The sequence below is a fragment of the Liolophura sinensis genome, chromosome 1 (genome assembly GCF_032854445.1).
Source record: "Liolophura sinensis isolate JHLJ2023 chromosome 1, CUHK_Ljap_v2, whole genome shotgun sequence".
Lineage (NCBI taxonomy): Eukaryota > Metazoa > Mollusca > Polyplacophora > Chitonida > Chitonidae > Liolophura > Liolophura sinensis.
The window spans coordinates 5,436,163-5,458,187 of record NC_088295.1 but is presented as its reverse complement, the minus strand read 5'-3'; the positions used below and the strand labels follow the sequence as shown (position 1 = coordinate 5,458,187).

Sequence of the window (22,025 nt, the reverse complement as noted above, 5' to 3'; positions counted from 1 at the left end):
GACATATGTTTATGAAAAGTCAGTATCTCTGGGATTATTCATGTGTTTACAACACAAATGAATATATGAATAAAAATAAAAAATCCACGTGTACAATGAGCTCAGTTTTATTTATGACTGAAATTTATTATATATCAAAAATTGATTTGTGTTTTATTCTATGTACAAAACAGCACATCCACAGTGATCATACAAAGACATGTTAACGAGCCTTACCTTCTGCATTTAAGGACTGTATGGAGAGTAAAGGAATAAGTTCTATTTCTAAACTTCTGTAGTGCAAATTGGTCTTTGAAAATGATAGAAACTTTTACTCAAATGAAATTCATATTTTGCTCACTGATTCAAAAGCTTTTAATAGCTGGTCAAGTTTGTCCTAGATGAACTTTTTTCTTGTTACTGATGAACACAAAACATGAGCACTTTCAGATATTTAACTATAATTTAAGATGTAACTTGGTTTAAGCCTGGAATTCATATGCTGTTCTATCCACATTGTAAGTCAGAAGACAGGTGGGATTAAAAAAGGCACATAAACTGGACAAAAGGAAATGTGAGCTGGGGATACATGGATATTTTGGCTTTATCCTTGATTTAAACATCCACTTTTGGAAACTCTCCCGAGCACTCCAAAATCAAGCTGAAAGTGATTTCAGAAGGCTTTGTAAAACTCCAGAAGCTGCAAATAGAGTTGCTTTAATGATTCAATATCACAGATTTTTTTTGGTACAGACCTATGGGACAAGTACATGAATTGTCCACTTACAGTCCTATGCAAATTACTAACAAAAAGCACTAACACTGTTCTTAATATTATTTTTATCCACATGTAAGACAAGGATTTCTACAGGAATATAACCACTATAACAAAATGTCATAAACTGCTTACTTATGTGTCAGAATAAAGACAGCTAAGATACCCATAGCAGGTGTACATTGCTAATGTGTCCTGCCAAGATTGAAGTCACAATGTAACATATACATCCTGTCAACATGTACCATATCTGATAAATCCACACTTCTGATTTAACAGTATAAAATGACATGTCACATGGGTTACGTAAAGCATTAGGACAAATAAGCACCAGAACACGCAAAGCACTGTATAGGCAAACTGAAAAAAGCCTACTAGAATCGAGGACAATGGGCTGGGTGGTTTAACTGAACGAAGAAATGTAAATCGCATCAAAATTAAATCAAGATTACATTAGAAACAATATCCAGACTATATTTACATCAGTGACAGCATTTGATGTATCCATGCAAAAGGTTACACAACAGACATTATATATGTCTTCATTTTGCACCATATTTTTGGGAATCATTGGTAAAATCTTCACAAATGACTTTACTGATTAACCATGCACAAATATAATTTAAATTTTCACACATTAAACACTGACTTTGTTTACACAGGGCGTCATTTTTTCCTTCAAGGGGGAATAAATTATGTCGAACATTTTGACATTAGTTTTGATTATTTTACATCCTAAAACTGATTTACTTTTCGTTTACAATTGTCCCTGTTAGAAAGCAGAGAAATACCCTTAACAATGGGAACAGATCAAAATGTCCCCAAAGTTCTTGCTAAATCTCTACACTGTAAGTGTGAACATTTGTACTGTATCAGTCAACAAAACCTACTTATCGTCTTTTATCTTTTGGTTATTTTCCCCCCAAAATGACTGGATATGACCCCAGTTGAATAAGAACTTCACGTCACAGATGCAGTGTTCTCACATTTCATTGCCTCAATATGCTGATATGTCTTCCAATGAAAATATCATGTCCCTCGGCACCAGGAAGCCTAAACGCTCCTTGGTAGGTGTTACAATACATGGTATATACAGATTAACAAATAACGTATTGTTTTTTGGCCTAACCGATGCCAGAACAGATATGAATCACTGACAGAGGAACACATCTGGCATACAGCAAATTGATATCAGCACCTCCGGTTTCAACCAAACACAGCACCGCAATTTGGGCACCGCCTTTGCTTCATAGCCAGGCAGCAGAGGATTCCGATTGGGAAAAACAATATGGCACAGCAGACCCCGAGACAGGTGTAATCATCCTCCAGTAAACCCACCTGTAATAAGCATGTGTACACAATGAAATTTTTATGAATTTGTTATGAGCCAAACTCAAGGTCTTTTCATGTGACTGTTAACAGTATCCCAGTATCTCCACAGAACACCCAGACCCACATATACCCAGTATCTCAAAAGAACACCCAAACCCATATATACCCAGCATCTCAACAGAACACCCAGACCCATATATACCCAATATCTGAGCAGCACACCCAGACCCACATATACCCAGCATCTCAACAGCACACCCAGACCAACATATACCCAGCATCTCAACAGAACACCCAGACCCACATATACCCAGTATCTCAACAGAACACCCAGACCCACATATGGCCAGTATATCCACAGAACACCCAGACCCACATACGCCCAGCATCTGACCAGCACACCCAGACCCACATATACCCAGTATCTCAACAGAACACCCAGACCCACATATGTCCAGTATCTCAACAGAATACCAAGACCAACATATGCCCAGCATCTCAACAGAATACCCAGACCCACATATACCCAGTATCTCAACAGAACACCCAGACCCACATATGCCCAGCATCTCAACAGAACACCCAGACCAACATATACCCAGCATCTCAACAGAACACCCAGACCAACATATACCCAGTATCTCAACAGCACACCCAGGCACACATATACCCAGTATCTCAACAGAACACCCAGACCAACATATACCCAGCATCTCAACAGAATACCCAGACCCACATATACCCAGTATCTCAACAGAACACCCAGACCAACATATACCCAGCATCTCAACAGAACACCCAGACCCACATATACCCAGCATCTCAACAGAATACCCAGACCCACATATACCCAGTATCTGAGCAGCATACCCACATATACCCAGTATCTCAACAGCATACCCAGAACCACATATGCAAAGGAATTCAACTGTCTACACAGCCCAGCAATACCACAATACATAGTCTACATCACCTTATCTTCTTCAACAATAGATTAGTTTCAGTTTTATTCAACACAAAAGATCTGACATTTCAACTTCTTTATCTACAATGCCATTTCAAGTTAAAGAAAATATATTTATTTATTTGATTCATGCTTTACGCCATTCCCAGCATTACGATGGGAGAAAACCTGTATACCATGATGATCAGCATTACGATGGGAGGAAACCGGCATACCATGATGATCAGCATTACGATGGGAGGAAACCTGTATACCATGATGGGCAGCATTACAATGGGAGGAAACCTGTAAGCATCTCAGAAAACAATTCGATGACTATGAACAGTAATTGACAACAGTAAAACCTGAAGTGTCTCAATATTACTGAGCACCAGTTCTTATCAACTAATCAATTAGTAGCTCATCAAAGATCTTGGCTTTCACTTGCTCACCCTGCATGAGGGGCACCCACCAACCACAACCACTGTACTCTGAGGCTGTACTGCCACATATCCCTGGTAACCTGGCACTGCACCTGCTGGCTGATATCCCCCTCCTGCCCCAGCAGGCTGATACATCCCACCCTGAGGGTAGGCAGCTCCAGCCGGGTAACCAACTGGCGCTAAAACAGAATGTAATGACTGCATGATACAGCAACAAACAGCTAATAAAGATAATTCTTATCAGATTTAGAAAAACACATGAAATATACATATCCGCTCATATTTATTTATTTATGTTATTACTTATGTTTATTATATTATTTACTGACAGATGTTTATACAATACTCACAAATTTAGGTCAGGTCAATGGGTGGAGGACAACAGGTGAAGCCTGGAGAGCTTTCCTTAATGGAACTATGGAATGATCACAATAAGAATTCCCCAAGTAAAAACTTTATTGTGACACATGTTTGTTTATACAGACATAAGCAACGCTTGTTGTTCTCAGAATACTGCTGTATCCAGTTGATTGATTGATTGATTGATTTATTTATTTGATTGGTGTTTTACGCCGCACTCAAGAATCTTTCACTTATATGACGGCAGCCAGCAGTATGGTGGGAGGAAACCGGGCAGAGCCCGGGGTAAACCCACAACCATCTGCAGGTTGCTGTCAGACCTTCCCACATACGGCCGGAGAGGAAGTCAGCATCAGCTGGGTTTGAGCTCATAGCGACCGCATTGGTGAGAGACTCCTCGGTCATTACGCTGCGCTAGTGCACTAACCAACTGAGCCATGGAGGCCGCCCAGTTCATTGAGATCAGCCAATAAGGAAGTAAATGTACTCCTAACTATTTACGCAATGATTCATATATTCCCTGTGCTTTTGACAACCTACTTCCTTTCATCTCACAGCATGAAGTTTTGATCACCCTATGTGTGCAACAACACTACAACACCTGGGTGTACTGCTGCTGTAACTTACCTTTACCTGCAGGGCCACCCTCATAAGGGGGTGGCGCAGTCCCATAAGACGGGGGTTGTGCCATGTCTCACTCTGGTCTTGTAAAAGTATGAAGTATCTCTGTGACAGAAACAAAGCAATTTTAAACAAGCATTAGGAAGTTTGTGTTCAACTCTTTACTTGCCCGTATGATTCCAGAGAATCATTAAGCTTTCAATCAGAAAAAAAAACAACAACATCCATTTTGGGATTTCTCGACATGTACATGTAGTTGTGGATTGTAAATTGAGCAACACAAAAAGTGAAAGTGTTGAGAGAGTTACAGAAAGAAACTGTCTAATGTGTCGGATCAACAGTAAGGAACAATTAATCGCATTAAAACTTCCCTAGCATATATCAATGTCAACCCAGTGATCCCCAAAATCAACTAACCTGTTCTGAGTCTCACCGAACCAAAAACAATCCATGACAACTGCACAAATTCGCAAAATAAATCTCTCAACACTTTGTGTTGCTTGATTTGAAAGTTACACTCTGCAACTAGCATACATGTAATTGATTTGTCGCTGTTATAACTCTGGTTTTCAATGTCTACTGTCAGGCTGTTATTCTCAACAGCTTCTGTGTTTTCATCTATATGTTTTAACACTGCTTACAATAAGTTCAGTACACTTTTGCCTGCCAAATATGGATCAAAGCCCTGTACAACATGAAACTGTTACAACAACCAAACTCCTAGAAATATTGTCCATGGCTGTTAATTCATGTATGGCTTGCTCAGCTACATGCACAGTTGTAGTTAGCGCCATTAATGATTTGTGATGTTACTTACTTACATGGATATCCAGGCATTTGCAGATTTACTGGCGCCAACATGCCTGACTTGCACCAATATGCTAGTATATGATTGTCCAATACGTTTATTTATTTATTTATTTATTTGGTTGGTGTTTCATGCCATACTGAAGAATATTTCACTTATACCATGGCGGCCAGCATTATGGTGGGAGGAAACCCACGACCAAGCACAGGTTACTGGCAAATCTTCCCACGTACTGCCACAAAGGAAGCCAGCATGAGCTGAACTTGATCACAGCGACAACATTGGTGAAGCTTCTGGGTCACAGTACATGTAACATGGGACAATATAAAACTCTGCTTCACAAAGTCCAAAACAAGCCTTTCTTGACCTTCACAATTTACATTTGATGTGGAAATTGTTCTGATGTCTAACATACTTTATCGTCGCTATTGTCAGTTGTTCATTTCCTTATACCTTCCGTTGTCATCTTTTACCTCGTCGCCTGCTTGACACTGCCTCAATTAAGGCAACTAATTTAGTGAATTAAGTACTTGCACGGTCTCAAATAAATTGATCAATCAAAGGATGTTAATCGACCATTCAAAGTACAGCCCTGTGAAAATAAAGCCTGTGAGTACATTGTAAACCTTCTTCAAAAACATTAGAATTATTATACTAGAATGGTAAAATATTATGAAATTCACTGCTGGTGGACCTGGATACCTGGACTGGTGGTTGTTTGGTTTTAATAGAGGGTAGTAGATATGCTGGCTACGTGTAGGTGCACGTTGATTTAGTGCCTTACCATCAGGTTGTATGTAGGCTGTTTATGGTAAATTATTATTCCCCGTAAATCTATAAAATAGCTAAGATAAATAAAAAAAAATACAGCTATCACATCAATAAATAATTATTTGATATTATAGAGCCACTCCGCTATAATCACACTGCTACGTCTACATGTACAAGTAGTCCCAGTACAAGTGGTGCCTGTACAAGTGGTTCAGGTAGAAGCTGTGCTACTAGACAATTGTAGGCCTACCTCTGTAACCGTAAGTGGTTTGTCCATAATGGCGGATATGTAAGAAGTACCTCATCAAGTGGTGCTACTATACATGTGATGCCTCTAAAACTTTAAGGTGACTTATAAAAGTTCTACATACAAAGGTACCTGAAGGATTACATAAAATATATTTACTTAAAAAGAATATCCACCTAGGCCAGTTTATCCAGTTAACTTACATGTAGCAACAGCAGGAACGGTGGGAATTTGAAAGTTGAGGTTGCTATCACGAGCTAAAGTGACGTCAATTCATTGAACAACCAGCTTTTCAAAATGAGCATCTAAAAAGGGGCTCATTGACTTAAAAAAGGACAAACCCAGTCTTTACACCAGTCTGAACGGTACCGCGTACATGTTTTTAAAATTGTTCCATACCGTGGCGTTGATAACTTGGCTCTGCAGCCTGTAGGCCTGGTAGGTGTACGAAGAGTCAGCCACATTCACAGTTGGTCAGTTTTTTGCGTGTCACTGTCAGTATTTAAAATCAACTAAAACTAAATGTCAAGATTAGAGAATTTGACTTGTCAGCTCTACTTACCCACAATAAAAACACACGTTTTTTTTGTAAAACAAACTTTTCAGGAAGTAAGCCCGTCACGAGGAATTCTGTAAACTTCAAATTGGTCACGCGACTAATCACACTGTTTGTATAGCCGTACTTTCGTATTTATTGTTGCACTTGAACTGAACACTCTGAACATTTACTTTTGTGTCTAAAACGTTTTGTTGTCTACATCAGACAAAGACTGATTTAATTTATTCCATGAAATGCCTCCTTTCCTCATCATTTTGGGATGTGAGAGCGCACTTAGCTCTGTGCTGTCAACTAGGAAGTCGATCAACACGTGCAGTGTTACTCACAACGTCGGCTGCATGTCACAACAACCAGATGGTATGGTTACACGCCACGCCAACAAGTGGTGTGTCGGTGCGACTAAATATGCGAAACTGAACGTAAGATATAGTTGTCACATTTCTTAACTTAATACCTACATCGTCTCAATTTGTGTTGGCCTGTGGATCACAAAGAACGATGGGTATCTAAACAGCTCGCCAAGAGAGAAAGTGAAAGTAATGCCATTCAGGCAGTTGAAACAGCAACAGCTTCCTGCAACACGTAGATGAAGTAGCAGACCTCAGCATCCATTCTTGAATGACAAGGCGCTGAAATAATCTAATCTCCAGCACCCCCCCACCCCCAACCCCAACTCTGACCTCCTCCCAACCTCCATCCCCAGCCTGCCAGGAAACCAGAACCAGAAAATCTGCCTGACATATGCTACTTTCACCTACAGGCCCTACACGTAGATGTTAACCCTTGTGATAGATAATACGTGGAAAATGTTAACTGGTGTACATGCATGTGCAATGATTTTTATTTATTTATTTTTGTGTATGTGGGAAGGTCTGGCAACAACCTGCGGATGGTCATGGGTTTCCTCTGGGCTCTGCCCAGTTTCCTCCCACCATAATGGCTGCGGTCGTATATGTGAAATATTCTTGAGTACGGTGTAAACAACCAATCAAATAAATATATATATAAATAAATTTATTTTTGCACAGTATAGGCCTATATATGTGAATACTGGTACTGATTATTTTCTTCCTTTATTACTTGTGGGTGTTTGATTCCTTTCAGATTGCTCTGTAGAGACAGACTTCTTCATGTGTGATATGGGATTACAGCATGACAAATGTCTGACTCCAAACTCTGGCTGCTTAATAGCGAGGGCAAAGTGTTCACTTTGTCACCACACTCCAGGCACCTTCAGCATGTGACAGGGCACGGGGTAGGGAGAGAGTTTAAGCGGGTATCGGCCCTTCCCCAGAGCACCTGGGCCCTAGGCAGTGACCACCGCCTCTACGTGTACGTCCCTTCCTCAGATATCCCAGTGCGAGTGCAGGAAGTCACCTATGAGAATGAGGTATTCCCAAATGATTCCTGTCATTTTCATGGCATCAGCTGCGACATCTTGTAAATGCTTGTGTAATAAATGATGACGCACTTTTGTATGAAATTAACATACAATAGGACTTCTAAAGCTGTAACTTGAAGCCCTGACTACTTAATGTCTTGAACTTTATTTGCTATTCACTCTTAGAAATTTTGGATTCTGTACACATGTCATTTGACCTGTACAGTGTAATTTTAAAGAGTATGGTTACTGTACCGATGCTTAATTTGCTGATAATTTGCTGAAAATAAATTCTGCACATTCACATTTTAACTTTTCCTAACTGTTGATTTCCATGATGTATTTTGTAGCAATGGACCCCTGATTTCCATGATGTATTTTGTAGCAATGGACCCCTGATTTCCATGATGTATTTTGTAGCAATGGACCCCTGATTTCCATGATGTATTTTGTAGCAATGGACCCCTGATTTCCATGATGTATTTTGTAGCAATGGACCCCTGATTCCCATGATGTATTTTGTAGCAATGGACCCCTGATTTGCATGATGTATTTTGTAGCGATGGACCCCTGATTTCCATTATGTATTTTGTAGCGATGGACCCCTGATTCCCATGATGTATTTTGTAGCAATGGACCCCTGATTTCCATGATGTATTTTGTAGCGATGGACCCCTGATTTCCATTATGTATTTTGTAGCGATGGACCCCTGATTCCCATGATGTATTTTGTAGCGATGGACACCTGATTTCTGTGATGTATTTTGTAGCGATGGACTCCTGGTATTGGTTGGTCTGGGAGAACTGTCATACCAGCTGCACGCAAAAACTGGAGTGACGTCAATGGACAAGGCTTCCTACCCAAGGAAAACTTTGAACTCCCCAGTCCTAACTGGGAATGGGAAGGGGAATGGCAGGTGGATGAAAACATGGGTGGAGAAGTCAGTGGACTGGTGGTAGGTTGGTTTTAATAGAGAGTAGTAGATTATAGAGGCATAGCTAATCTGCTGACTGATGGTAGGTGGGTTATTTGATATAGGACTTAAGGTGATTATATAGTTACATACTGGCTACATGTAGGTGCATGTTGATTTAGTGCCTTACCATCAGGATGTATGTAGGCTGTTTATGGTAGATTATTAATCCTCATAAATCTATAAAATACCCAAGCTAAAAAGAAATACAGCAATCAGATCAATAAATAATTATTTGATAATAATATGGTATTTGATAACTCCACTACAATCACACTGCTACATCTACATGTACAAGTAGTCCCAGTACAAGTCTAGCCTGTACAAGTGGTGCGTGTACAAGTGGTGCCAGTACAAGTGGTGCCTGTACAAGTGGTGCCAATACAAGTTGGTGCCTGTACAATGTGGTGCCTGTACAAGGTGGTACCTGTACAAGTGGACCCAGTACAAGTGGTCCCGGTACAAGGTGGTTCCTGTACAAGGTGGTTCCTGTACAAGTGGTGCCAGTACAAGGTGGTGCCTGTACAAGTGGTGCGTGTACAAGTGGTGCCAGTACAAGTGGTGCCAGTACAAGTGGTGCCTGTACAAGTGGTGCCTGTACAAGTGATGCGTGTACAAATGGTGCCAGTACAAGTGGTGCCTGTACAAGTGGTGCGTGTACAAATGGTGCCAGTACAAGTGGTGCCTGTACAAGTGGTGCCAGTACAAGGTGGTGCCTGTACAATGTGGTGCCTGTACAAGGTGGTACCTGTACAAGTGGACCCAGTACAAGTGGTCCCGGTACAAGGTGGTTCCTGTACAAGGTGGTTCCTGTACAAGTGGTGCCAGTACAAGTGGTTCAGGTAGAAGTGATGCTACTAGAAAATTGTGGATCTGTAAGTGGTTTCTCCATAACGAAGTGATAATGCTGTATTGTTAGTGGTGGTCTTATAAGTGGTACCTGTATAAATGGGGGCTGTGCAAGACTCCTCCATATGAAAGCAACACTTTTATAAGTGACCCCTTCTGTGGCACCTCTATAAGTGACGCCTCTGTAAATGAAATCTGAATAAGTGATGGCTCTGAGCGAAACCTCTATAAATGATGCCTGTTGTGACACAACAATAAGTGACACCTGTATAAGTGACACATCTGTAAGTGATGACTTAGTGATACCTCTATAAATGAGACCTTATAAGTGACAGCTCCTTACATTGCACTTCCATAAGTGACATGACAATAAGTGACACCTCTGTAAGTGACATGACAATAAGTGACACCTCTATAAGTGACACATCTGTAGGTGATGACTGAGTGATACCTCTATAAGTGACACCTCCTTAAGTTGCACTTCTATAAGTGACACCTCCTTAAGTCGCACTTCTATAAGTGACACCTTCTGTGGCACCTCTGTAAGTGACACTTTTTGTGGCACCTCTGTAAGTGAGGCCTCTGGAAGGAAAGCTATGATCATTTCTGATATTACATATGTTCGGACCTTAATTTGCAAGTAGTGATTACTTTAACCTGTTCTTTTGATTACAGAACTGATGTGTGTTATTCAAACACACTAATAATAAATATCAAACATTAAATATGGCATCCTCCAGCAGCTGTATGTTTGGGTGGGTATTGGGATTTGATTCCGTATAGGTATGGCTTCCCATAATTCAATACTGCGTTACCAGCCACTGCTGGGCAGAATCAGCTAATTAAATACAGGAATGGTTGGTCATGTGGCTATTAAGACAGGTGATATCTTTGCTTTCTGCTCCAGGGATGGCAGTATGCTGTCAACTGGTTGTCTAAATTCTCTGCAGAACAGACATGGAAAACTTATGTGCGTCGGCGAAAGTGGGTTCGTTACCGTCGCTATACCTGCTCCGATAGCTGGGCTCAGGTGAGTATATTCCGCTGACTGAAATAAAACGGGATCAGTGTGTAGCTGTGCTACTGACCATCCTCGACTGGCTCAGTGTGTAGCTGTGCTACCAACCATCCTCGACTGGCTCAGTGTGGAGCTGTGCTACCGACCATCTTTCACTGGCTCAGTGTGTAGCTGTGCTACCGACCAGCTTCCACTGGCTCAGTGTGGAGCTGTGCTACCGACCATCTTCAACTGGCTCAGTGTGTAGCTGTGCTACCGACCATCCTCCACTGGCTCAGTGTGTAGCTGTGCTACCATCCATCCTCCACTGGCTCAGTGTGTAGCTGTGCTACCAACCATCCTCCACTGGCTCAGTGTGGAGCTGTGCTACCGACCATCTTTCACTGGCTCAATGTGGAGCTGTGCTACTGACCATCCTCCACTGGCTTAGTGTGTAGCTGTGCTAACGACCATCCTCCACTGGCTCAGTGTGTAGCTGTGCTAACGACCATCTTTCACTGGCTCAGTGTGTAGCTGTGCTACCGACCATCCTCCACAGGCTCAGTGCGTAGCTGTGCTAACGACCATCCTCCACTGGCTCAGTGTGGAGCAGTGCTAACGACCATCTTCCCCTGGCTCAGTGTGTAGCTGTGCTAACAACCATCCTCCACTGGCTCAGTGTGTAGCTGTGCTGCCGACCATCCTCCACTGGCTCAGTGTGGAGCTGTGCTACCGACCATCTTCAACTGGCTCCGTGTGGAGCTGTGCTACCGACCATCCTCCACTGGCTCAGTGTGTAGCTGTGCTACCGACCATCTTTCACTGGCTCAGTGTGTAGCTGTGCTAACGACCATCCTCCACTGGCTCAGTGTGTAGCTGTGCTATCGACCATCTTTCACTGGCTCAATGTGGAGCTGTGCTACTGACCATCCTCCACTGGCTTAGTGTGTAGCTGTGCTACCGACCATCCTCCACTGGCTCAGTGTATAGCTGTGCTAACGACCATCTTTCACTGGCTCAGCGTGTAGCTGTGCTACCGACCATCCTCCACAGGATCAGTGTGTAGCTGTGCTACTGACCATCCTCCACTGGCTCAGTGTGTAGCTGTGCTACCCACCAGCCTCCACTGGCTCAGTGTGTAGCTGTGCTAACAACCAGCTTCTACTGGCTCAGTGTGGAGCTGTGCCAGCGACCATCCTCCACTGGCTCAGCGTGTAGCTGTGCTACCGACCATCCTCCACAGGCTCTGTGTGGAGCTGTGCTACCGATCAGCTTCCACTGGCTCAGTGTGTAGCTGTGCAACTGACCATCCTCCACTGGCTCAGTGTGGAGCTGTGCTACCGACCAGCTACCACTGGCTCAGTGTGGAGCTGTGCTACCGACCATCCTCCACTGGCTCAGTGTGTAGCTGTGCTACCGACCATCCTCCACTGGAACATGCTACTTTCTGAGAAAGCTGTTTGGTCAAAGCACCAGTGCTGTTGTTGAATGATATATTGAGTGGGTCATACTAAGACACTCAATTCTCCACATCAAAAATCCAGCATTCGGTCATTTGAGCTGGAGGGAAAATTTCTGCTGGCCACTAGGTATGAATGGTAGCTTTCTGCTGGCCAGTAGATATAAATGGTAACTTTCTGCTGGCCACTAGGTATGAATGATAGCTTTCTGCTGGCCAGTAGATATAAATGGTACTTTCTGCTGGCCACCAGGTATAAATGGTAGCTTTCTGCTGGCCACTGAATATATATGATAACTTTGTGCTGGCCACTAGTTAATGATAGCTTTCTGCTGGCCACTAGGTATAATTGATAGCTTTCTGCTGGCCACGAGGTATAATTGATAGCTTTCTGCTGGCCACTATGTATGAATGGTAGCTTTCTGCTGGCAACTAGGTATAATTGGTAGCTTTCTGCTGGCCACTAGGTATAAATGATAGCTTTCTGCTGGCCACTAGGTATAATTGATAACTTTCTGCTGGCCACTAGGTATAATTGATAGCTTTCTGCTGGCCACTAGGTATAAATGATAGCTTTCTGCTGGCCACTATGTATAAATGGTAGCTTTCTGCTGGCAACTAGGTATAATTGGTAGCTTTCTGCTGGCCACTAGGTATAAATGGTAGCTTTCTACTGGCCACTAGGTATAATTGATAACTTTCTGCTGGCCACGAGGTATAATTTATAGCTTTCTGCTGGCCACTAGGTATAAATGATAGCTTTCTACTGGCCACTAGGTATAAATGGTAGCTTTCTACTGGCCACTAGGTATAATTGGTAGCTTTCTGCTGGCCACTAGGTATAAATGGTAGCTTTCTACTGGCCACTAGGTATAATTGATAACTTTCTGCTGGCCACTAGGTATAATTGATAGCTTTCTGCTGGCCACTAGGTATAAATGGTAGCTTTCTACTGGCCACTAGGTATAAATGGTAGCTTTCTGCTGGCCACTAGGTATAAATGGTAGCTTTCTGCTGGCCACTAGGTATAAATGGTAGCTTTCTACTGGCCACTAGGTATAATTGATAACTTTCTGCTGGCCACTAGGTATAATTGATAGCTTTCTGCTGGCCACTAGGTATAAATGATAGCTTTCTGCTGGCCACTAGGTATAAATGGTAGCTTTCTACTGGCCACTAGGTATAATTGATAGCTTTCTGCTGGCCACTAGGTATAATTGATAGCTTTCTGCTGGCCACTAGGTATAAATGATAGCTTTCTGCTGGCCACTAGGTATAAATGGTAGCTTTCTACTGGCCACTAGGTATAATTGATAGCTTTCTGCTGGCCACTAGGTATAATTGATAGCTTTCTGCTGGCCACTAGGTATAATTGATAGCTTTCTGCTGGCCACTAGGTATAAATGATAGCTTTCTGCTGGCCACTAGGTATAAATGATAGCTTTCTGCTGGCCACTAGGTATAAATGGTAGCTTTCTACTGGCCACTAGGTATAATTGATAACTTTCTACTGGCCACTAGGTATAATTGATAACTTTCTACTGGCCACTAGGTATAATTGATAGCTTTCTGCTGGCCACTAGGTATAAATGATAGCTTTCTGCTGGCCACTAGGTATAAATGATAGCTTTGTGCTGGCCACTATGTATGAATGGTAGCTTTCTGCTGGCCACTAGGTATGAATGGTAGCTTTCTGCTGGCCACTAGGTATAAATGATAGCTTTCTACTGGCCACTAGGTATAAATGGTAGCTTTCTACTGGCCACTAGGTATAATTGATAACTTTCTACTGGCCACTAGGTATAATTGGTAGCTTTCTACTAGCCACTAGGTATAATTGATAACTTTCTGCTGGCCACGAGGTATAATTGATAGCTTTCTGCTGGCCACTAGGTATGAATGGTAGCTTTGTGCTGGCCACTTAGGTATAATTGATAGCTTTCTGCTGGCCACTAGGTATAATTGGTAGCTTTCTGCTGGCCACTAGGTATAAATGGTAGCTTTCTACTGGCCACTAGGTATAAATGATAGCTTTCTACTGGCCACTAGGTATAATTGATAGCTTTCTGCTGGCCACTAGGTATAATTGATAGCTTTCTGCTGGCCACTAGGTATAAATGATAGCTTTCTGCTGGCCACTAGGTATAATTGATAGCTTTCTGCTGGCCACGAGGTATAATTGATAGCTTTCTACTGGCCACTAGGTATAATTGATAGCTTTCTGCTGGCCACTAGGTATAAATGATAGCTTTGTGCTGGCCACTAGGTATAATTGATAGCTTTGTGTTGGCCACTAGGTATAATTGATAGCTTTCTGCTGGCCACTAGGTATAAATGATAGCTTTGTGCTGGCCACTAGGTATAATTGGTAGCTTTCTGCTGGCCACTAGGTATAATTGATAACTTTCTGCTGGCCACTAGGTATAATTGGTAGCTTTCTGCTGGCCACTAGGTATAATTGATAACTTTCTGCTGGCCACTAGGTATAAATGGTAGCTTTCTACTGGCCACTAGGTATAATTGGTAGCTTTCTGCTGGCCACTAGGTATAATTGATAACTTTCTGCTGGCCACTAGGTATAAATGATAGCTTTCTGCTGGCCACGAGGTATAATTGATAGCTTTCTGCTGGCCACTAGGTATGAATGGTAGCTTTGTGCTGGCCACTAGGTATAATTGATAGCTTTCTGCTGGCCACTAGGTATAATTGGTAGCTTTCTGCTGGCCACTAGGTATAATTGATAGCTTTCTGCTGGCCACTAGGTATAATTGATAGCTTTGTGCTGGCCACTAGGTATAATTGATAGCTTTCTGCTGGCCACTAGGTATAATTGATAGCTTTCTGCTGGCCACTAGGTATAATTGATAGCTTTCTACTGGCCACTAGGTATAATTGATAGCTTTCTGCTGGCCACTAGGTATAAATGATAGCTTTGTGCTGGCCACTAGGTATAATTGATAGCTTTCTGCTGGCCCACTAGGTATAAATGATAGCTTTGTGCTGGCCACTAGGTATAATTGGTAGCTTTCTGCTGGCCACTAGGTATAATTGATAGCTTTCTGCTGGCCACTAGGTATAATTGATAGCTTTCTGCTGGCCACTAGGTATAATTGATAGCTTTGTGTTGGCCACTAGGTATAATTGATAGCTTTCTGCTGGCCACTAGGTATAAATGATAGCTTTGTGCTGGCCACTAGGTATAATTGATAGCTTTCTGCTGGCCACTAGGTATAATTGATAGCTTAGTGCTGGCCACTATGTATGAATGGTAGCTTTCTGCTGGCCACCAGGCATAAATGGTAGCTTTCTGCTGGCCACTAGGTATAAGTGATAACTTTGTGTTGGCCACTAGGTATAATTGGTAGCTTTCTACTGGCCACTAGGTATAATTGATAGCTTTCTGCTGGCCACTAAGTATAATTGGTAGCTTTCTGCTGGCCACTAGGTATAAATGATAGCTTTGTGCTGGCCACTAGGTATAAATGATAGCTTTCTGCTGGCCACTAGGTATAAATGGTAGCTTTCTGTTGGCAACGAGGTATAAATGATAGCTTTCTACTGGCCACTAGGTATAATTGGTAGCTTTCTACTGGCCACTAGGTATAATTGGTAGCTTTCTGCTGGCCACTAGGTATAATTGATAACTTTCTACTGGCCACTAGGTATAATTGATAGCTTTCTGCTGGCCACTAGGTATAAATGGTAGCTTTCTACTGGCCACTAGGTATAATTGGTAGCTTTTCTACTGGCCACTAGGTATAATTGGTAGCTTTCTGCTGGCCACTAGGTATAATTGATAACTTTCTACTGGCCACTAGGTATAATTGATAGCTTTCTGCTGGCCACTAGGTATAAATGATAGCTTTCTACTGGCCACTAGGTATAAATGGTAGCTTTCTACTGGCCACTAGGTATAAATGGTAGCTTTCTGCTGGCCACTAGGTATAAATGGTAGCTTTCTACTGGCCACTAGGTATAATTGATAACTTTCTGCTGGCCACGAGGTATAAATGGTAGCTTTCTGCTGGCCACTAGGTATAATTGATAGCTTTCTGCTGGCCACTAGGTATAAATGGTAGCTTTCTACTGGCCACTAGGTATAATTGATAGCTTTGTGCTGGCCACTATGTATAATTGATAGCTTTCTGCTGGCCACTAGGTATAATTGATAACTTTCTGCTGGCCACGAGGTATAAATGGTAGCTTTCTGCTGGCCACTAGGTATAATTGGTAGCTTTCTGCTGGCCACTAGGTATAATTGATAACTTTCTGCTGGCCACGAGGTATAAATGGTAGCTTTCTGCTGGCCACTAGGTATAATTGATAACTTTCTGCTGGCCACGAGGTATAAATGGTAGCTTTCTACTGGCCACTAGGTATAATTGATAACTTTCTGCTGGCCAGGAGGTATAAATGGTAGCTTTCTGCTGGCCACTATGTATAATTGGTAGCTTTCTGCTGGCCACTAGGTATAAATGGTAGCTTTCTACTAGCCACTAGGTATAATTGATAGCTTTCTGCTGGCCACTAGGTATAAATGGTAGCTTTCTGCTGGCCACTAGGTATAAATGGTAGCTTTCTACTGGCCACTAGGTATAATTGATAACTTTCTGCTGGCCACGAGGTATAATTGATAGCTTTCTGCTGGCCACTAGGTATAAATGGTAGCTTTCTACTAGCCACTAGGTATAATTGATAGGTTTCTACTGGCCACTAGGTATAATTGATAACTTTCTGCTGGCCACTAGGTTTAATTGGTAGCCTGCTGCTGGCCACTAGGTATAAATGGTAGCTTTCTACTGGCCACTAGGTATAATTGATAACTTTCTACTGGCCACGAGGTATAATTGATAACTTTCTGCTGGCCACTAGGTATAATTGATAACTTTCTGCTGGCCATGAGGTATGAATGATAGCTTTCTGCTGGCCACTAGGTATAATTGATAACTTTCTGCTGGCCACTAGGTATAATTGATAACTTTCTGCTGGCCACGAGGTATAAATAGTAGCATGTAAACCAGTGGAAAAGCTGATCCCATTGATTACATGTATTTTAATTTAGAAAATATTTTCTGAGACTTCAAAGACATTTTCCTTGGTTGAAAACCTCACAAATACACCTACTTTCAACATTGTTAATTGCACTTCATGCACAATGTGCACTTCCCATCTTGTAATTAAACTGTTATAAGCCTACTAAATTTAAAAATGACATCAAATCATTAAAGAGCATGTGCTGGAGATTTTTGACAAAAACCTGATCAGTGCAAATCCAATCAAATTATTGATATTACTTTAGAATAGCCCAAATAATTACCATTCCAAAAGTGTCAGTCTTGTTTATAAACATGTTGGCACATTATAACTTGTTCAGATTTTATAATCATCATAACACAGTGTAAATAGTACGAGTGTGATACTGAAAGACATTAATTATAGACATTCTTGGTAAATACAGAAAATTTGATTTGATTATCAAGTATGGGTTTTTTTGCCAAAAATCTTCCATATACATAGAACCTCTTTAATGATGATAAATTTATGATTGTAGGTTGCCACTTTGGGGGATGAAATGGGTGACCCTGCGGAATTGTTTTTAGATGTGTCTGTTGGAGGCCAGGACTTAAACTGTCAAGTGGAGGGGCAGCTGTGTGTCTGGACAGTATCAATCACTGGACAGGTAGTCTTCAAAGTGTGTTCCAGAGATTGATCATAACAAGATAATGTTTATATGCCGGTAATATTTATCATTTGTTTATTTTTACTATTTATTTGCCATACTCAAGAATATTTCACTTATGCAACGGCGGCCAGCATTATGGTGGGAGGAAACTGGGCAGAGCCCGGGGAAACCCACGACCATCCGAGGGTTACTGGCAAACCTTCCCACTTACGGCCAGAGAGGACACCAACATGAGCTGGACTTGAATTCACAGCATCCGCATTGGTGAGAGGCCTCTGGGTCATCATTTATCATTTAGGTACTGGCAATAAACATCACAAGGTCTTCAAGAGAATCGGTTTTAGCATAAATATTGACTCAGAGTGCCATGTTGTTTGTTATATGGACTCAAACTGCTCTATAGTTTATGATATTGACTCAAACTAACCTATAGTTTGTGATATCAACAAAATTGCCCATTAGTTTGTCATAATTACCCAGGACATAAACATTGTTTCTGTTTTCAAGGTGTATGTGAGACTGGGTGTCAATGCTGACTGCCCTGAGGGCCGTACCTGGCATCCCATATCTGTGGATCTCTGTGGAGGGACAGGTGTGACAGAGGTGTCCGTTGGCCCATGTGGTCAGGTGTGGCTGATTACGTGGGATGGTCAAACATTGGTCAGGACAGATGTCTCATGTGAAACACCTTATGGTTAGTTGTCAGCTTTGCTCTGTGTTCTGGAAGCATATATACAAGTGAGACCCATTTCTTTGAGGAGCTACTTAAGTTCACAAACAATCTGTTCTTCAGTGTGTTTTTGAGATTTTTTTTTACATATGGGAAAAGTCACATGTTACAGTAAGATTGTTTTATTTTATCTTTAAAGATAAAAGAGGTTGAACTCGAAACTCACCTGACATTATGATGTTTATATTGCTGGTCACTTGTAATCAGGTTAACATATGTAACCAATCTTTCAAAAAAGTGCAGAAAACTGGGTTAAAGTGCCTGAGCCAGTGAAAAACACCATCATTGATGTAGCTGTAGGTTGATACATAGTGTTGTGTTTATCAGATACAGACTGGGTACAGGTGCCTGAGCCAGTGGGAAACAACCTCATCCATGTGGCTGTAGGTTGATACATGTGATTGTGTGTATCAGATACAGACTGGGTACAGGTGCCTGGGCCAGTGGGAAACAACCTCATCCATGTGGCTGTAGGTTGATACATATCATTGTGTTTATCAGGTACAGACTGGGTACAGGTGCCTGGGCCAGTGGGAAACACCCTCATCCATGTGGCTGTAGGTTGATACGTATCATTGTGTTTATCAGGTACAGACTGGGTACAGGTGCCTGAGCCAGTGGGAAACAACCTCATCCATGTGGCTGTAGGTTGATACATGTGATTGTGTTTGTCAGGTACAGACTGGGTACAGGTGCCTGGGCCAGTGGGAAACACCCTCATCCATGTGGCTGTAGGTTGATACGTATCATTGTGTTTATCAGGTACAGACTGGGTACAGGTGCCTGGGCCAGTGGGAAACAACCTCATCCATGTGGCTGTAGGTTGATACATGTCATTGTGTTTATCAGGTACAGACTGGGTACAGGTGCCTGGGCCAGTGGGAAACAACCTCATCCATGTGGCTGTAGGTTGATACATGTCATTGTGTTTGTTAGGTACAGACTGGGTACAGGTGCCTGTGCCAGTGGGAAACAACCTCATCCATGTGGCTGTAGGTTGATACATCTCATTGTGTTTATCAGGTACAGACTGGGTACAGGTGCCTGGGCCAGTGGGAAATGCCCTCGTCCATGTGGCTGTAGGTTGATACATGTGATTGTGTTTATCAGGTACAGACTGGGTACAGGTGCCTGGGCCAGTGGGAAACAACCTCATCCATGTGGCTGTAGGTTGATACATATCATTGTGTTTATCAGGTACAGACTGGGTACAGGTGCCTGAGCCAGTGGGAAACAACCTCATCCATGTGGCTGTAGGTTGATACATATCATTGTGTTTATCAGGTACAGACTGGGTACAGGTGCCTGGGCCAGTGGGAAACACCCTCATCCATGTAGCTGTAGGTTGATACATCTCATTGTGTTTATCAGGTACAGACTGGGTACAGGTGCCTGGGCCAGTGGGAAACAACCTCATCCATGTGGCTGTAGGTTGATACATCTCATTGTGTTTATCAGATACAGACTGGGTACGGGTGCCTGAGCCAGTGGGAAACAACCTCATCCATGTGGCTGTAGGTTGATACATATCATTGTGTTTATCAGGTACAGACTGGGTACAGGTGCCTGGGCCAGTGGGAAACGCCCTCATCCATGTGGCTGTAGGTTGATACATGTGATTGTGTTTGTCAGGTACAGACTGGGTACAGGTGCCTGGGCCAGTGGGAAACAACCTCATCCATGTGGCTGTAGGTTGATACATCTCATTGTGTTTATCAGATACAGACTGGGTACAGGTGCCTGAGCCAGTGGGAAACAACCTCATCCATGTGGCTGTAGGTTGATACATGTGATTGTGTTTGTCAGGTACAGACTGGGTACAGGTGCCTGGGCCAGTGGGAAACAACCTCATCCATGTGGCTGTAGGTTGATACATGTCATTGTGTTTATCAGATACAGACTGGGTACAGGTGCCTGGGCCAATGGGAAACAACCTCATCCATGTGGCTGTAGGTTGATACATGTCATTGTGTTTATCAGGTACAGACTGGGTACAGGTGCCTGGGCCAGTGGGAAACACCCTCATCCATGTGGCTGTAGGTTGATACATGTGATTGTGTTTATCAGGTACAGACTGGGTACAGGTGCCTGGGCCAGTGGGAAACAACCTCATCCATGTGGCTGTAGGTTGATACATATCATTGTGTTTATCAGGTACAGACTGGGTACAGGTGCCTGTGCCAGTGGGAAACAACCTCATCCATGTGGCTGTAGGTTGATACATATCATTGTGTTTATCAGGTACAGACTGGGTACAGGTGCCTGGGCCAGAGGGAAACGCCCTCGTCCATGTGGCTGTAGGTTGATACATGTCATTGTGTTTATCAGGTACAGACTGGGTACAGGTGCCTGGGCCAGTGGGAAACACCCTCATCCATGTGGCTGTAGGTTGATACATATCATTGTGTTTATCAGGTACAGACTGGGTACAGGTGCCTGGGCCAGTGGGAAACACCCTCATCCATGTAGATGTAGGTTGATACATGTGATTGTGTTTATCAAGTACGGACTGGGTACAGGTGCCTGGGCCAATGGGGAATACCATCCTCCATGTAGCTGTAGGATGATACATGTGATTGTGTTTATCAGGTACAGACTGGGAGCAGGTGCCTGGGCCAATGGGGAACCCCCTCCTCCACGTAGCTGCAGGTACACAGGCTGTGTGGGCCCTGTCTAGGGATGGCAAGGTAAGGAGATAATAACAGAGAAATAATAGGGACATCTATATTCTTATTTCTCTATTTATCTAGTTATTTATTTGATTATTGTTTACACCATACTCAAGAATTTTTCACATGATCAGCTTATTTGTATGGGTGGAAGAACTGGAGTGCCCAGGATAAACCACCAACCTTGGGCAAGATACTGACAGTCTTTTGTTCATGTGGCATTCTGGTGGAAGACAAGTGGTCAACAAACATAAATGGCCCCACTACCAAGTGCCAGTCACCAAGGTCACATAAACAATGAGAAGGATGTCCTTATCAGGAACACTAATAAGATATTAAAAATAATCAAAAATTTGCACTAATCGATTTTTTGTCCAGCTTAATGGCATATTCTCTTTAATACCGTCTTTGGTTTACATTAACAGAGCAGTGCCAATCATATTTA

The 22,025-nt window shown here is 42.5% G+C and overlaps 2 protein-coding genes across 4 annotated transcripts in view; one reads left to right on the top strand and one right to left on the bottom strand.

The window, feature by feature from the left end:
• Window positions 1–91: 91 nt before the first annotated feature.
• Window positions 92–6,929, bottom strand: LOC135471700 (membrane protein BRI3-like). Of its 2 annotated transcripts, none has more exons than XM_064751023.1 (4): window positions 6,842–6,929; window positions 4,460–4,558; window positions 3,482–3,651; window positions 92–2,092 (listed from the first exon to the last, which is right to left on the bottom strand). In XM_064751023.1, the coding sequence occupies exons 2-4, from the start codon at window positions 4,521–4,523 to the stop codon at window positions 1,961–1,963; spliced, it is 366 nt and encodes a 121-aa protein (XP_064607093.1). In that variant the 5' UTR covers window positions 4,524–4,558; window positions 6,842–6,929; the 3' UTR covers window positions 92–1,960. The 2 variants fall into 2 exon arrangements, with proteins under 2 accessions (XP_064607093.1, XP_064607100.1); XM_064751030.1 differs by lacking the exon at window positions 6,842–6,929 and adding an exon at window positions 6,679–6,825.
• Window positions 6,930–7,155: 226 nt separating this feature from the next.
• The window catches only part of LOC135477510 (tectonin beta-propeller repeat-containing protein 1-like), a 34,617-nt gene continuing 19,747 nt past the window's right edge, over window positions 7,156–22,025 (top strand). The window contains exons 1-7 of one of the 2 annotated variants that reach the window (XM_064757649.1): window positions 7,156–7,257; window positions 7,943–8,228; window positions 8,990–9,175; window positions 10,950–11,072; window positions 18,050–18,178; window positions 18,689–18,875; window positions 21,501–21,598. In XM_064757649.1, coding sequence (XP_064613719.1) covers window positions 7,998–8,228; window positions 8,990–9,175; window positions 10,950–11,072; window positions 18,050–18,178; window positions 18,689–18,875; window positions 21,501–21,598 — 954 coding nt within the window. In that variant the 5' untranslated portion in view covers window positions 7,156–7,257; window positions 7,943–7,997. Of the gene's footprint in view, window positions 7,258–7,942; window positions 8,229–8,989; window positions 9,176–10,949; window positions 11,073–18,049; window positions 18,191–18,688; window positions 18,876–21,500; window positions 21,599–22,025 lie in introns of both variants that reach the window. The other variant, XM_064757639.1, reaches the window with a different exon arrangement.

What these genes read in the sequence shown, in the direction of transcription:
- LOC135471700 (XM_064751023.1), bottom strand. Translation starts at nt 4,523, where the DNA reads ATGGCACAACCCCCGTCTTATGGGACTGCGCCACCCCCTTATGAGGGT. An exon ending in GGGTGGCCCTGCAGGTAAAG is followed by an intron (nt 3,652 to 4,459) that starts GTAAGTTACAGC and finishes ATTCTGTTTTAG; the next exon opens with CGCCAGTTGGTTACCCGGCT. An exon ending in GTGGGTGCCCCTCATGCAGG is followed by an intron (nt 2,093 to 3,481) that starts GTGAGCAAGTGA and finishes TGCTTATTACAG; the next exon opens with GTGGGTTTACTGGAGGATGA.